Raw genomic sequence first — 17,343 nt, 5'->3', positions numbered from 1 at the left:
CACTTGTGCTGGCATTTCATTCCACGCTCTCATGACCATTTCAGTAAAGAGCTTTTCCAAATGTTCCCGTTAAATTTTCAACTTCCCCACTTACCCATGAATCGGGTTGTCATCCCACCCAACCGCAGTGGAAAAAGCTGCTTGCATTTACCCTATCTATACCTGCATAATTTTGTATACTTCTAACAAATCCTCAAAGCTATGTATAATTTCCTCATTTATGTTTAGAGCCTTTTTTTGGTGTATAAGATGTTGAGGAGCATTGTTCGTGTGGACAGCCAGAAGTTTTTTTTTTTTCACAGGGCTGAAATGGCTAACACGAGGGGCATAATTTTTAGTTGCTTGGAAATAGATACTGAGGGGATGTCAGGGGTAACTTTTTTAGACAGAGAGTGGTGGGTGTGTGGAATTCACTGCTGGCTGTTCGTGTGAGAGTGTTTCAGTTACTGTGGGGCCAGGCACCCATGCCGTTCAGTGGGAACAGGGAATAATACCAATGGAGAGAGTCAAACTGAGCCAGGTCACAGATTGGAGATGGCAGAAATGCCCCATTCTCATAGAGAGAGGAAGAGCATCAGAGAGTTTGATGGCCATTCCAGAAACCAGCACTGTGCCCAGTTAGAAGATGATATCTCTCTCCAACTTGGGTTAAACTTCACTGTAACAATGTGATGCCAGATCAGACCTTGGCAACTCAAGTGATCGCATCTGAAATATTGTCCTACAACCATTGATGGATTTTGTAAATCTTTTTACAGGTTAAAAATGACAAGGAATTTATCTACGGGAACCTCGAACAAAACACACCAGTTTTGCTGTCTCTGTCCAGATATTTAAGAAGTGGAGCAAGGGATTCACTCGATCATCCTTCCTGCTCAGACTGTGCGGAGGGATTACTCAATTATCTGACCGACTGGCATGCCTGTCATTTGACACAGCGGGGAACTCATTCATCTGTTCAGACATTGGGAATAGATTCAATCAGCAAGTTCACTCTGGGACAAGGCCATTCACCTGCTCTGTGTGTGAGAAGGGATTCAGTCAGTCTTCCCACCTATGGACGCACCAGTCAGTTCACGGTGGGTAGAGGCTGGTTGTCTGCTGAATTTGTGGTGAAGGATTCACTTGGTCATCTGACCTAATGGCTCACCAGCGAGTTCACACTGGACAGAGGCCATTCACCTGCTCAGACTGTGGGAAGGGATTCACTTCGTCACCTCAGTTACTGAGACACCAGTCAGTTCACACCGGAGAGAGGCTGTTCACCTGCTCAGACTGTGGGAAGGGATTCACTCAGTCATCTCAGTTACTGAGACACCAGTCAGTTCACACCGGAGAGAGGCCATTCACCTGCTCAGACTGTGGGAAGGGATTCACTTGCTCAACCAAACTGAAGTTACATCAGCGAATTCACACTGGAGAGAGGCCATTCTCCTGCTCATTGTGTGGGAAGGGATTCACACAGTTAGCTAGCCTACAAGCACACCAGTCAGTTCACACTGGGGACAGGCCGTTCACCTGCTCAGACTGTGGGAAGGGATTCACTTTGTCATCTCAGTTACTGAGACACCAGTCAGTTCACACTGGGGACAGGCCGTTCACCTGCTCAGACTGTGGGAAGGGATTCAATCGGTCATCTCAACTGAAGGTACATCAGCGAGTTCACACTGGAGAGAGGCCATTCTCCTGCCCAGACTGTGGGAAGGGATTTGCACAGTTATCTGGCCTACAAGTACACCAGTCAGTTCACACTGGGGAGAGGCCGTTCATCTGCTCAGACTGTGCGAAAGGATTCACTTGGTCATCTCAACTGAAGGTACATCAGCGAGTTCACACAGGAGAGAGGCCGTTCACCTGCTCAGTCTGTAGGAAGGGATTTATTAGGTCATTTAATCTGAAGCTGCATCAACGAGTTCACACTGGAGAGAGGCCGTTCACCTGCTCAGACTGTGGGAAGGGATTCACTTCATCATCTCAACTGAAGGTACATCAGCGAGTTCACACAGGGGAGAGGCCGTTCACCTGCTCAGTCTGTAGGAAGGGATTTATTAGGTCATTTAATCTGAAGCTGCATCAACGAGTTCACACTGGAGAGAGGCCATTCACCTGCTCAGACTGTGGTAAGGGATTCACTCAGTCATCTCAACTGATGGTACATCAGCGAGTTCACACAGGGGAGAGGCCGTTCGCCTGCTCATTCTGTGGGAAGGGATTCATTAGGTCATTTAATCTGAAGCTACATCATCGAGTTCACACTGGTGAAAAGCCTTTCACCTGCTCAGTCTGCGGGAAAGCATTCACTCAGTCATCTCATCTACTGAGACACCAGAGAATTCACACTGGAGAGAGGCCGATCACCTGCTCAGACATTGGGAAGAGATTCTCTCAACCAAATCAACCAAATGTGCATCATTAAGTTCACACTGAGGAGAGGCCGTTCACCTGCTGTGAATGTGGGAAGGGATTCATTCAGTTATCTATCGGTTGGCTAGCAGGTTAATATAGGGGGTAATTGCCCCCCAGCCCAGCCAAACTTAAGAAATCTCGTTTGGGTGTATGCTGCGCGATGTGTCCCCTGTTACAAATCAGTACCCCGAAATAACAAACAGTACACAATATGTGATTAAATGATTGAGCCTTATAATTCTTACTTTGACTATAGGGTTAGTAAAGAAAATAAAACAAAAAAAAAGCAAAAGGGTCCATTCTCTCTGTTCGCATCTTTTTATCTACCCCTGGCAAAAGACCGAACTCCAAAACCCTGTTATCTCTAGTCATAACCTAAGCATTGCTGCTACAGAGAAACCATTATCTCAGCAGTGAAACATTGCTGAGAGGCCGTTACTTTAACAGTGAAACCCTACTACGTGTTACACTTGTGACACACTACCGGGTTCACACCGGGGAGAAAGTTTCAATAAGCTGCATGCTGGATATTTGTCCATCACCGTTGCTGAATTCAATTTCGAGAGTGACTGTTGGAGCTGAGCTCTGCAATTATTGCTGCTGCTCCCCACACCCAGTTCTGCACCCTGGTCACTGGGTATGGGAGGAGTTTCTTCTGCTGCATATTCACCTTTAATGGGACTGGAGTTTAATATTCTGGATCTGAGACAAACAAATCAGTTCTATTTTAAACACTGTCTTTGGTACTAGTGAATTTATAACACACCTAGTGTACAATAGAGAGTCAACTCAGGACGGCTGGACCCTGCCAGTGATTCTGTTCCACAACGGTCCTTTTAAATCCTCCCCTGCTGTTCCCCTCTCACTCTCCCTGTGGTGATGAGTTCCAAACAGTCACCACTCTGTGGGTGAAGAGGTTTCCCTTGAATTTTCTGCAGACTGAAGAAGTCAATCTGACTGCAGTTCTGTCTGAGATGTTCTTCGTCCCTCTAATCTCTCTGCTGAGGAAGAATAACATTGGTAGTTAACCTCCTTAATCATGGCTCATTTCCACATCATGGGTCATTTTCCCTGCTTCTAAAGGGTTGTTAGAAAACACCACTGTCCTCTAAAGTTTGAAAGCAGAATGGGAAACCATTGGTTGGATGTTCAACAAAGCAGGGTCAGAAACCAGAGGCGGGTCTGCACAGGGCAGAGTTTGGGGCTCTAGACGATGGTCGGGGTAAGAACGTATGATGAGGAGAAGGGAATTAGCAGCGGGGCGTGGCAACGTATGTCAGAGGAGCAACATTTGGAAGCTGATTGACAGATAAAACAATTTGGTTGTCTGACTGATGACACAAGCAATGCCTGTTGTGAGGTGCTCCTTTGTTCGAGGAACATGTGTGTGTTGGGATGGTTATATCTATTGAGGGAGTTGTTCCTGCTTGTTTATCCTGTAATATTATATCCGGGTGGTTATTATGGATTGTCCTATATGTAACAATGTATTTATTATCATAAAATTTGTAAGATTTTGACTCTAAAGCTGAACCAGGCTTGAATTTATGGTGCCTTAATGAAGTTTAGGTGGTCATTCATGAGTTTGTATTTTAAAGCAAGACTTTGGTGAATGATGTTTGCCACTTGATTTTACCTTTGTAAGTAATCAGATTGAGTTAAACTGCTGCAGGATTCTGGAATGTGTCGGATTGTGTCTGGTTTCTCTTGGCATTTTCTGCATTTATTGCCTTGTCTGTTTGTCTTTTATGTAGTTTTGATATATATGTGGTATATGGCATGGTGGTTAAGGCATCGGTCTAGTGATCTGAAGGTGGCTAGTTCGAGCCTCATATGGGCAGCGTGTTGTGTCCTTGAGCAAGGCACTTAACCACACATTGCTCTGCGGCGACACTGGTGCCAAGCTGTATGAGTCCTAGTGCCCTTCCCTTAGACAACATCAGGGGCGTGGAGAGGGGAGACTTGCAGCATGGGCAACTGCCGGTCTTCCATACAACCTTGCCCATGCAGCAGTCATCATCGAAAATTAATGGACAGCCGAAGATTTTTTTTTAATGTTTGAGAATGTTAACCACCTTGACCTGTATTTCCCCAAGGAAACCCTGTTTCTGGGAAGAGGTCTCCAACTCTGAGTCGGGCTCTCTATACTTCCTTGTCACCAGCTAATCTGCTGAGATCATTGAGATGCCTCCCATGGAGGGTCATACTCATTCCACCGGTTAACGTGCTCTTCCATAGTGATGATTCATTTTTCTGAGTTGGCCTCTCATTTAAGTTTTCTGGTCTGTATTTCTTCTCAGAATTGCATATACCTGCATGGAGTGCTGAATCCTTTTTATTTTGTATGAAAATATATACTTTAGAAATATTATCAGGTAGTTGGTTGATTTTTTTAAATGTCTGTTACAGCTCTTCCTCCTTCTGATCTACTACTGTACAGAGTCTTGTCATCTTCAGAAGTTTTCGGATGACTCTGCCATAGTTGGATGCAACAGCAAGGGAGATGAGGCTGAGTACAGGGCTACGGTAGAAAGATTTGTCACACGGTGTGAGCAGAATTATCTGCAGCTTAATGTGAAAAAGACTAAGGAGCTGGTGGTAGACCTGAGGAGAGCTAAGGCACCGGTGACCCCTGTTTCCATCCAGGGGCTCAGTGTGGACATGGTGGAGGATTACAAATACCTGGGGATATGAATTGACAATAAACTGGACTGGTCAAAGAACACTGAGGCTGTCTACAAGAAGGGTCAGAGCCGCCTCTATTTCCTGAGGAGACTGAGGTCCTTTAACATCTGCCGGACGATGCTGAGGATGTTCTACGAGTCTGTGGTGGCCAGTGCTAACATGTTTGCTGTTGTGTGCTGGGGCAGCAGGCTGAGGGTAGCAGACACCAACAGAATCAACAAACTCATCCGTAAGGCCAGTGATGTTGTGGGGATGGAACTGGACTCTCTCACGGTGGTGTCTGAAAGGAGGATGCTGTGCAAGTTGCATTTCATCTTGGTCAATGTCTCCCATCCAGTACATAATGGACTGGGTGGGCACAGGAGTGCATTCAGCCAGAGACTCATTCCACCGAGATGCAACACAGAGCTCCATAGGAAGTCATTCCTGCCTGTGGTCATCAAACTTCACAACTCCTCCCTTGGAGGGTCAGACACCCTGAGCCAATTGGCTGGTCCTGGACTTATTTCCTGGTATAATTTAAATATTACTATTTAATTATTTACGGTTTTATATTGCTGTATTTATACTCTATTCTTGGTTGGGGCAACTGTAACGAAAATCAATTTCCCTCAGGATCAATAAAGTATGACTATGACTATGACTATGATCTCAGTGGTATTAATCTAAATGTGTTTGAGTGTGAATAGTCTTTTCTAAATATGTCATTTAAGTTCTTATTTTTATTTGTGAAGTTTCCAGATTGGAATGGGACCAAGATATTTTGCTGAAAGAGAACGCTAATAATGGGTATAACAATGGTGTATATTGCCTTTGTTATATTTGCTGTGCCATGGAGATCAGCTTGGGAAATCTTATTAAGCCCTGAAGTTAATTTTGTCTTTTTTTCGTTTTCGCGGTATTTTCTGTTTTCTTTGCCTGTTTATATTACAGATGCCTGGGCCAAAACGTTGATTCCCATCGATAGATGCTGCCTGACCTGCTGAGCTCCTCCAGCACATTGTGAGTATGGCTTAAGACTTCCAGCATCTGCAGTATCTCTTGTGTCCCATATTCTTGTATGTTTCCAAAAAGGACATGCAGGTAGGCAGAGAGGGTGCTGTGGCTCTGTTGGTAAAAAAGTTAAATCAAATCATCAGAAAGTTGACATGGTGTTGGAATGTGTTGAGTCAACGTGGATAGAACTAAGGAATAGCAAGAGTGAAAAGATCTTGATTTTTTTGGAGACCCCCAAACAGTAGTAAGTATATTGTCTGCAACTTAGAACGGGAGAAAGAAAGTGCATGCCAAAAAAGCAATGTTATAAGAGTCATGGGGATAGTCATGCAGATATATTGGGAAAATCAGGTCGGCGCAGGATCCCAAGAGGGGGTTCCCTAGAATGCCCACAAGATGGCTTTTTAGAGCAGCTCCTGGTTGAGCCCAGCTGGGGATCAGCTATTCTCAACTGGGTGATGTGCAATGAACAAGAATTAATTAGCATACTTAAGGTGAAGAACCACAGGGGCAAGTGATCCTAAAATATGGGAATTCATCCTGAAATGTGAGAAGGAGAAGCTAAAGTGAGATGTGTCAGAATAACCGTAGAATAAAGAGAATTACAGAGAGAAGAATTGTCCTTTTTTTTTTTAGAAAAGAACACTGGCAGGGATGATGACAGAATGGCTGGAATTTCTGGAAGCAATCCGGAAGGCACAGGATAAACCATATGTACCAAAGAGGAAGAAGTATTCTAAAGACAAAATGATACAATTGTGGCCAAAGAGAAGGCAAAGCTAACATAAGAGCCAAAAAGAAGGCATATAACAGACCAAGCAATAGTGGGAAGTTAGTTACCGCACCCCATTTCTGTAAACCCCCCGACCTCTACAGCACTCACCATCTCTGCAAAACCCTCCACCATCCACCCGGGTGCATTCAGGCGACAGCTGACCCGAGAAAGACACTGCCCGCGGCGGATGGCAGGGCTCATAAAACACCCTCACGTTTTTTGTTTATAAACCTACCGATTTGCACGGATATCTTGACTAAACCTCCTTCCACCTTGACACCTGTAAAAAAGCTATTTCTTTTCCTCAGTTCCTTCGTCTCCGCCACATTTGTTGACAGGATGAGGTTTTCCTTTCCAGGTCGTCAGAGATGTCCTCCTTCTTCAAAGAATACAGTTTCCCTTCCACCACCATTGATGCCGATCTCACACCCAATTGCTCTATTTCCTGAAAATCCGCCTTCACTCCATATTCCAGTCACCTCCACAATTTTTCTTATCTTCAATCATCAAACACATCTTTTCCTACACCCCGCCACAACTCTCTGCCTTCCTTGTCCATTCGTCTCCCCCCACTAATCTATTTCCTGGAATGTATGCTTGCAAAGCGAGGGAAGTGCTACACGTTCCTAGTTACCTCTTCCTTCAGCACCATTCAGGATCACCAACAGTCTGTCCAGGTGAGGAACACTTCGCCTGTGGGTCTGCCAGGTTCATCTACTGTATCCAGCACTCCCAGTGCAGCCTTCTGTACCTCAGTGGAAAACCTCCTTGTCAAGCACATTCATTCCGTCCACAATAAAACGTATTTCCCGGTGGTTAGTCCACTCTCCCTTCCCATTCCAACATGCCAGATCATTGTTGGACTGACGCGATGATAGCATTCCCAGGTTGGAGGAGCAGCACCTCATAATACATCTGTGTAGCTTCCAAGCTGACGGCATGAACATCGATATCTTTAACTTCTACCTCCACTTTTACTTCCACCCACACCCTGCCCTCTCGGTTCTGTCTCCCCTCTTACTTCCTCTCTTGCCCACTGCCGATCATCTCCCTATGATTCCTCCTTTCCATCCTTTTCTCCCATGGTCCGCTCTCGCCTCCTCTCAGATGCGCATCTTGTAGGTGAGGGCATCAGGGACACTGGAGGTCTCCCCACCTTCTCAGCAATGTCCCCTTTAATTTGTAATGACCAGTGTGCACATAAATCTTGTACTATGCATTTTTTTTAACCAGTGACATGTGTACAGTGAATTTTATATAGAGAGACATTCATTTTAACAGCTAGCAAATCACTGTCGATAGGAACTTTGATCTCGTCTGGGTTCCATCGAGTTCATCTGCACTCTCACACATCCTATGTAGCAGGCTTGTAACCTGTAATGAAGGATTTTCTCACCAGAGCTTTTGCACATTGTCCATCTGTGGTTTTCTTGCTAAATTACACTTTAAAAAAGTCAGATTTCCAAATATCATTCCACTTCTTCCCACTTGCGAATTCTCCAGCAACTTTTGTATCACCACAATACACACAGGTAACACTGGTTTCTGTATTGGACATAAATATTTTCCCTGAATCCTCCTGGGGAATTGAGGATATACTAAAAAATCATTTTGAACCTAGGTAACCTCTGGCTAAAAGAATAATTGGGACTGAACAGGAATGTTGAACTGAAGTAAACTCTGTCATCAGCAGTTAGCTAAGACAGGCTCATTACCAGTTCTCTGCAGCTTGCAGAGAGACAGACTGAGAGCTGATAACATTATACATTGTACCCTCATTAGTTGATAACATTATACATTGTACCGTCGTTTGAGTAAAGGGAGGAGGGCTCACTGATAAGGACAGGAATGAACATCTGTCTGTAACTAAGTCAGAGCCTTGCAAAGGGAACAACGGATAAGGACTGGATGGTACATCCATCTGTAACTAAAACCTTGATTTAATGAACTCTCTTATCTAATTAGTTAAGTTTTGCACCAACAGACATGGTGGCTGTACCAGTTCAAATAACATCTACCAACAGTAATGTATGGGGCTTACTATGTATAAATACATGGCTGTAACCTGACTAACTCATTCCTCTTGTCAGATGGTGGCAGTGCTTACGTGCCTTCCCTTTGACAACTGGGTCTCAAACTCCTGCAGGAGAATGCACAATAAACTGTGGTGACGATAAGAAGCTGGTCTCTCAAGTTTTACTCAGATTTAACTTCAACATTTGGCGTCACAAATAGGATCCCAGTATAGGTACTGCCAAGCAGACTGTGGTGGGATATTACCTCACGAGAACAAGCAGTAAATTTGATATGGAAAAAGAACTGTGGAAAGAAGTGGAAATTGTTGAAAAGGGAATGGAAGGAAAAGGCAGATGTAAAGAGGAACAGTTTATTATTAGCAAGTTGGAGGAATAATGCATGTGAGAAAAGGATAGAGATATGTACTGCAGAAGGAACGCCAAAGGTTGGGAGACGCTAAAACCGGAGTGTGAATGGTGGATGGGCGCTGAAAACGAGAGCAGGAAAAACAACGTAAGCAAACCAAGGCTGGCCTACATAGGAGAGAAGGGCAGGAACGTCAGTCTAAAGTTCGAACTGACAGGGAAACAAGGGATCCCGGACCCATGTCTGGCATTCCGACCCGATTTGAGGACAGTGACCGTGATGAGGAGTGGGCACCCATCATACACCCCCACCTTACCAGGGGCCAAGTGCACCCAGTGCCCCTGAACCCCAATCCTCGGGGTACTCAGATACAGTGGCCACTCGGGTAAGACAGCGGCGACAGGGGAGGGGAGGTCTCTATAGCCTGAGATCCAGAAAGGGAATACAAAGGATTATTCCAAGACAGGGAGGGAAGAATCCAATAAAACCCCAGAGTTAATGGCTCCACAAAGACAATTTCCCACCCAAATGCTGCCCAATCCACGAGCAGGAGTGATTCAGTGATTCCTGTGTACGCACCCTGGAAGCTTTAAGAAATGATAATGATCATGAATCAGGCCCCACATAGGAAAGAAAGACCAGCACAGTTTGCTCAGTATGTCCGCAGTACTCTACAGGTGTTTAATGCGACCCCGCAAGATTTATTCGGTCTCTGCTGCATGATTCTGTCAGCTGATGAGGGGTGGAAATGGAAGGCAGAATTGAGATACCAAACCTATCAGGAGTTTCAGGCAGGAAACCATAATGAGAATGAACAGACAGACCAGATTATTCAAGCTTTGGAAAGGGCTCTCCAGCAACTCGTAAACATCACTAAAGTACAAGAATGGAAACCTCAGCCTGGGGAATCGGGACCAGACTATTGGGAGTGATTTGTGGCCTGCTAAGGCACTTTCACAGGAGACCAAGCCTTTAATGTGGGAATCCGTCCGCCCAGTTTAACGCCTTACTGCTCCAATGCTTACCAACTAAGTCAGCCAACATGATTAAAACCAATAATATGGATTGGCCTGACAATGACCGAAATCGAATGCGACGAGCTTTGACATATTATTGGGACCCGGCTTCCGAACCCAATCAACCCCGAAGGGAACTAATATTAAGGGTGATTACGTTCAGTGGGAAGCAGGACGCGAGTGGTCTTTATCTGGAGATCAGAAATGGGAACAAAAACCTACCAAGGGACAGGTGGGGACAACAACCCGTTTAGAAATTGACAAGCAAGGATGCTTCCAACCGTGAGTACCACCCCTCTGGAAGAGCACAATGTGATAGTGACGGACGGTGAGATGGTTGTGCAGGCCTCTTTTGAAGCAGCTGCCTCCGCCCAGAAGGCTGAGCTCATTGCTCTGACTCTGACTCGTGCCTGTATCCCAGCAACAGACTAATGTGCAAACGTTCACACAGACTCCCATTATGCATTTGGAATTGTACATAACTACGGGCCAACTGGCCAAAATTCTCCAAGCATTACATTCACAGTATATTAAATTACATTATATTCACAGAACCTGTGCTATTATTGAAACAGAATGCTGCACCTATATCCCTGAAAAGTCTAAAATTACATCCCTCTCCGAGCACACTGCCAAGGAAACTGACAGCACCAAGAGAGTAGGGCAGGATTTACACGGGTTCACCGAAGGGTCGAAATGGTGGTCTTTGAAGGCCTGTTCGGTAATATGTGGGGCATGATATTGCATTATGGCCTAATAGTTGTACATATCATTGTTATAGTTACTGATGTACACTGCTTTTACCCACTGATAAGTCTGTGCTGTACTCAGTTGTGTTCTCTGTAAAGAATTACTATTTTGTTTATCATGTAATGATCAAATGGAGGGAGTGATAAAGTATGTAAAAGGGTTAACACTTTGTTAAGAAAGAAACTGCTGATGATCAACAGATGTGCTGAGCCATGCTGAGCCATATTTCTTCCTGAGGGTCGCTAGCTGGGGTTTCAGGATGCTTATCTCCTTCTGCACTCATGCATAGAGATAGGACAGCTTCAGTCTGTTCTGTGTGTGTAAGCCATTATGACTATTTTGTAATTTGTCTTTAGGGGCTGTCATGTAGTAAATAACTTTGGCTCCAGCCTGTCTCATGTGGGGGGTATCTGGACGGATATACCTGTGGTGTAAGGGGAATTGTTAGTCAGTTAATGGATAGGGCAGGACAGTCATAGACTGTTCCTGTTTGAGTGACTAACTGAGTAAGCCCTGGGTACTTGGAATAAAGAGTTTGTACTTATACGGTCTTTGAGTGACTTTATCAGGATTCAACTTCCACAGAATTGGAGTGGTTTTAAAGGGCTGGGCTGGGCTGCTGGAAACACATTACCAGACCTGGAATGATTGTAACAGGGTCTGACAGAGGCATAACTTCTTCTGGGCACATTCAGTCTCACTCCAACTGTTTCCTATCTTCCTTTGTACAGTTATGTAATGTCTAAAGGACCAGTGTTTGAGTAAATGAGACTCACCAAACTTTCTCCTGACTGAATCACTGGAATCTCCGAGTCAGATGGGTTCTCTCCAGTTGATGCTCTCAATCCTCGAGCTGGTTCACTTGTTGCTGTTTCCTCGTCTTCACAAGCGGTTTGCTTCCAGTTGGGGTTTTTCTTCCAATAAATCTCTCACTGCAGATCTGACTTTAACATGAAAGATAATGAAGCACATTAACAATAAAATTGAGAACCAAACATTTCTGCTTCATGTTTCTAAGAACAAAACTCGCTGAAATTTAAACATTGAAAGTAAATATAATGATCTCAGTGAGCAATCTTTTATTGTCTCTCACACGTCACAAAACGCTGTGGGATAAGAACGAGCCATCATTCTGTCATGGTAAGACATAAGATACAGGAACAGAATTAGGTGATTCGATCCATCTGGTCTGCCCCGACACTCAACCATGGTTGAGTAGTGTCATTCCAACACCATATTCCTGCCTCCCTCCTGTAACAATGAAGTTACTCATCCTTTACTCAGATTAGCAGTCATTGCTTCCAAAGGAACTCCAGAAACAAACATCTGATCCCAGACCAGAAATACTCGCTCAACACCTCATAAACCTGGCCATCTCGATCCCCAGGTCCAATTTACCCGGGTCAAAAACTGTGATATCCCAGGACCCCACTCACAGAGTCACACAGCTGAACCTGCCACTCACTGATCCTGACAGACTCACACATCGTTCCCACATCTCACACTGGGTAGTGCAATCCGGGATTTCCCCACAACCAATGTCCAGCTGCTCGAAACTTCTGCTTCATTGCAGAAGGACGACCATCCAGCCCCATCTGCAGGAGTACTAACCAAAGTCAAAACCAAAACACCAACAGTTCCATATCCCTGGAAAGCTGATCACAGGATTACAGTCCAAGCACCAACTCTCCCAGTACTCTTTGCTGCCAATAAAATGCTGCAGTGTGTCAGCCAGTCACAATTCAAAAACTAGCACTCCCACACCGATGCACAACAGAACCGGTACCTGATGACTCTCTGGCATTCCAGCTAACAAAAAACAATTCTGGAAATAACTCAGTGAGGCCGAAGGTGCAAAAGAACACTTCACAATGAACAGAAAGGTTAGAAGAAAGATTGGTGATATATAACATTGAGGTGGTGGGATACAGGATGGACTGAGGTTGACCCAGGTTGTTGATATACACCATTGAAGCAGGAGTGGGGGGTGGGGGGTTTGGAGACTGGACAGAGGGTGAACAAGATGGGCAGAGATGAGCAGATGGAACCAGCTGGGAGAAGGGATCAAGGACAATCACTGATGGTCCTCCAGCAATACAGAGATACTGAATGAATAGCACATACCACTGCGTAAAATATCCTAAAATAACTAAGTTAGAACAAACGACAAGAACTTTGGCATATGCCCTTTGACCCTCACCAAATTTTTATCAACACAACACAGAAAGTTTCCCATCCAGACACTTCACGCTTTGCATGGTAACTACTCTGCCCGTGACTGCGAGAAATGGCAGAGAAATTTGGATAAGGGGTAGGCCATTTAGAACAGAGTTGAGGAAAAACATTTTCACCCAGAGAGTGGTGGATATATGGAATGCTCTGCCCCAGAAGGCTGTGGAGGCCAAGTCTCTGGATGCTTTCAAGAAAGAGATGGATTGAGCTCTTAAAGATAGTGGAATCAAAGGTTGTGGGGATAAGGCAGGAACTGGATACTGATTGTGGATGATCAGCCATGATCACAGTGAATGGCGGTGCTGGCTCGAAAGGCTGAATGGCCTACTCCTGCACCTATTGTCTATTGGATACAGATCCGCACATCACAGAAACCATTCCCCGCACCCCCCCCCTCAAGACTTCCCAGACCCTTGGTAAAGCAGGCAGTGAAATCAAAGATCCCCACAACCTGGGATGTTCTCCTTTTTCATTCACCCAAATCAGGGAGAAAACACAACAGCCATAAACTCAGAGGACAAATGCGAGGAGCCTCAGGAAGCGAGGCAAGTTGGAGGAAGTTAACGGGACTCAGTGGCCAACTTCTGATTCCCCAAAACATGGAGGAAGCATCACCACCAACCACACACCACGTGATCTTGCGTCACAATGCAGAGGGCGGGGCAGAGCTGCCGTAAACAACCTCACGTGATCTGTTGGCGGGAGTTCCATTTCAATTCTTCAGAAATAGACAGCCTGGGCTCCTGGTTTGGATCGTTCAATGCAGATTCAGTGAAGTCGACACATTATTGACAAGCCCAGATAACTGGGTACTAAGTGAGTAATTGATAGATAGATATACTTTATTAATCCCGAGGGAAATTTGGTTTCGTTACAGCCGCACCAACCAAGAATAGCGCGTAAATATAGCAATACATAAAACCTAACAATCAAACAACAAAATGCAAACTATGCCAGATGGAAAATAAGTCCAGGACCAGTCTATTTGGCTCAGGGTGTCTGACTCTCTACGGGAGGAGCTGCATGTTCGATGGCCCCAGGCAGGAACGACCTCCCGTGCCGCCAAGTGCTGTATCACGGTGGAATGTGGCCGAAGTTCAACAGTAAAAAGTCCAATATCCAGTCTGCAAACACGTTCCTCAATCGTACTATGCCCCGGATTGCACCATCCGTTGTTAGCCACAACAGTAAACACCCAACTCCTTCACGCTTACCGCTCTCAGTGCACTTCCAGTCAACCGGAACGGTATTACCCACCGAAATCCTCGACTCCAAAAGTCTCTGTTGTCTCGACCCGGTCCTCTTTCCTCGGCTTTGTGATCCCCCTCTGCATCCTCTGTGTGTTTTCCTCCGGATTTCAGCAGGGGTGACCGCCGCTCTGTTCGCTCAGCCGGCCGGGGTTTGCTGGTCCGTGGAATACACAATGCGACCTTGCTTCTGTCCCGCGTGTCGGGATGTAACCATTTCCAGCGCTAAAGAAAACCCAAATAAAACTCTCTCTACCAGCATGTTAGAGAGGGTGCAGCTTCGACATGTTACCGTGAGAAAAAAATACAAAAATAACGTAAATTAAAAAGTAAGAAGAAGAAAGAAAAAGAATACTTCAGAGCGGCTGTACCAGGCTGCATGCACGACCGGCGCATGCGCACTAATTGGTGCTCAGTTCGGGGCTCACGGACAACATCAGATCTCCCCGCTCGGGATCGGTCTCAATACTCACCGATGGGAAAGTGATATGTTCGGCCCGCGGACAGTGATTCCGACCCAGGAGGCGAGGATCCCTCTCCAGAACCCGCCAATGAGCGGCTTCACCACAGAACGGAAAGGAAGCCCACCCGGCCACTGTGAGCTTGCGCGAAGTGAGTATTATATCATCTGGAGGGCGGGGCCTCGGAAACAGTCGCGCAGATGCTGCCCATCTGCGGTTAAACGGGGGGGGTGTAAACGGGATCATGTGACTTGTTCGGTCTACCACCCCAGACCGGGACTCCAGCTACCAACTACTCACCTTAAATCCTTAAATGTATTCGACACTTTATCATCTGTCAACTCTACCAGTCCTCTCGTAATCTTATAAACGTCCATCAAGTCTCACCCCAGCCTGCGCCGCTCTGGAAAAAACAACCCAAGTTTGTCCAACCTCCCGTTATAGTTTATGCTCTCTAATCCAGGCAGTATCCTGGCAAACCTCTTCCGCGCCTTCTCCAAAGCCCCGACATCCTTCCGAGAATGGGGATGACCAGAACTGTATGAAACACTACAGATGTGGTCTAACTACTTTTATAGAGCTGTGCTACGAACTGTAACGTTTTAGCAATGAACCAGCAGCAATAGAGTTCACACTGGAGTCTGGTTTTGATCTTAAAACCACTATCCTTACTAGTATCTACTTATAATGTAGTAACTTAACGAAATAAATGAAAGTTAACAGTGTTATGTGTATATATGTGTAAATATAACTCCCAAACTATCGAGCCTGAGGGAACAAACCTTTGAGTCTTGAGACGGTAAAGTAGGAAAGTTCAGTAATCCACGGAATAAATGATGGGAGAGAGATATTTGTAATCCAGGGTGAAACGTAGAGAAAAGACCATTACATCAAAATAACCGTCGTCGAAGTTCTTATCCGTTGAATCCGTACATATACAAGTTATCAGCGAAAGTGACCTGTCACAGGAATACCGTTTTCCAGGGGTTACCACACAACATACCCAGGCACGGGTTAACACAAGCGGTCCCTCAAGATATTCTAAAATCCACTCCAATGGATATTATGAAGTGACAGCCACACACATTCGTTGTGGTTCCGTGTACCGATGATCAACCCACTCTTGTGGGCATAGGAGAGTTCCAAGCCTCAGCTGTGACAAACTGAAGCTATCAGCTTTTCCAGTGTCTGTCTCTGTCTCTCTCTCTCTCTCTCTCTCTCTCTCTCTCTCTCTCTCTCTCTCTCTCTGTCTCTCTCTCTCTCTCTCTCTCTCTCTCTCTCTCTTTCTCTCTTTCTCTCTTTCTCTCTTTCTCTCTCTCATGGTTAAATCCACAGTCAGCGCCGTCAGCCTGTGACTGACGTCATAGTCCCGCCTCCTCACTGCGGCGCTCTTAAAGACACAGTCACAGTCCGACCGCAGGCTCGCAACATCCGCAACACAACTTCCCGACTTTTCAACTCAGTGCTTCAACTAATAAAGACAACCACGCCATTTGCCTTCATAACCACCCGATCAATCTGTGCAGTCTCTTTCAGGGAGCATTGAAATTGGAGTCTAAGATCCCTCTGATCATCAACACTGTTCAGGGTTTTGCATTTAACAGTGTACCGTCTCATACATTCGACCTACCGAGCTGCCAAGATGATCATCACTAATCAAATCTCACTGAGATTTCTCAGGTCCTGTTGAATTTATTGCCAAGTGCACAAGTACGGGAAGGTACAGGTACAGAGAAACACTGACTTGTGGCAGCATCGCAGGCAAGTACATTCAGATAACACACGGAACACAAATTATACGGTTGTCTGCCAGGAACAATCTATAAATATGTTTAATGTTATTAACAATATATAAAATACAATGTGTTACAATCAATATTAAAATGTGCATTTTGTGTCAATAACAGACTTCGAAATGTTGAATTTTGGTCCCTATCTCCAGTCCACAACCAGCTCCTTTGTTTTTGTCACCATGAGGGAGAGGTTGTTTTCTTGACACCACTGAGTCGGGGTGATGATTTCTTCTCTGTAGGCTGCCTCGTTATTATTTGAGATTAGGCCAATCAGTGTAGTGTCATCAGCAAATGTAATTAGCAGATTGGAGCTGTGGGTGGGGACACAAATCATGGGTGCACAGAGAGTAAAGGAGGGAGCCAAGGAGACAACCCTGTGGGGTATGAGTGCTGGGGGTCAGAGATACAGAGGTGAGGGAGCCCACTCTTACCACCTGCCGGCGATCTGACAGGAAGTCCAGGATCCAGCTACACAAGGCAGGGTGAAGGCCGAGGTCTCTGAGCTTCTTGTCGATACTTCACGCCTTCGTATGGCTACTGCTCTGCCCATGACTGCAAGGAACTGCAGAGAACTTTGGAGAGCAGAGAACATCAGAGAAA

The 17,343-nt window shown here is 45.4% G+C and overlaps 1 protein-coding gene, 1 long non-coding RNA gene and 1 pseudogene across 4 annotated transcripts in view; 1 reads left to right on the top strand and 2 right to left on the bottom strand.

Moving 5' to 3' along the window:
• LOC140207084 (uncharacterized) overlaps positions 1-17,343 on the bottom strand; it is a 216,073-nt pseudogene that overhangs the window by 106,016 nt on the left and 92,714 nt on the right.
• LOC140207411 (uncharacterized) overlaps positions 1-17,343 on the top strand; it is a 49,519-nt gene that overhangs the window by 14,574 nt on the left and 17,602 nt on the right. The window contains exons 2-3 of the mRNA XM_072275940.1: positions 1,510-1,632; positions 1,885-2,348. Of these exons, the coding sequence (XP_072132041.1) occupies positions 1,510-1,632; positions 1,885-2,348 (587 nt within the window). The remainder of the gene's footprint in view (positions 1-1,509; positions 1,633-1,884; positions 2,349-17,343) is intronic.
• On the bottom strand, positions 2,639-15,089 carry LOC140207080 (uncharacterized). 3 transcript variants are annotated; one of them, XR_011888487.1, is made up of 4 exons: positions 14,963-15,089; positions 11,787-11,954; positions 6,071-6,198; positions 2,639-3,407 (listed from the first exon to the last, which is right to left on the bottom strand). It is a non-coding gene; the product is annotated as an uncharacterized lncRNA (long non-coding RNA). The 3 variants fall into 3 exon arrangements; XR_011888488.1 differs by having other exon boundaries at positions 2,639-3,404; XR_011888486.1 differs by lacking the exon at positions 2,639-3,407 and having other exon boundaries at positions 3,429-6,198.

The sequence above is a fragment of the Mobula birostris genome, chromosome 13, assembly GCF_030028105.1.
Source record: "Mobula birostris isolate sMobBir1 chromosome 13, sMobBir1.hap1, whole genome shotgun sequence".
Classification (NCBI taxonomy): Eukaryota; Metazoa; Chordata; class Chondrichthyes; order Myliobatiformes; family Myliobatidae; genus Mobula; species Mobula birostris.
The sequence above is the reverse complement of the archived record's forward strand: the minus strand, read 5'-3'. Positions and strand labels throughout refer to the sequence as shown.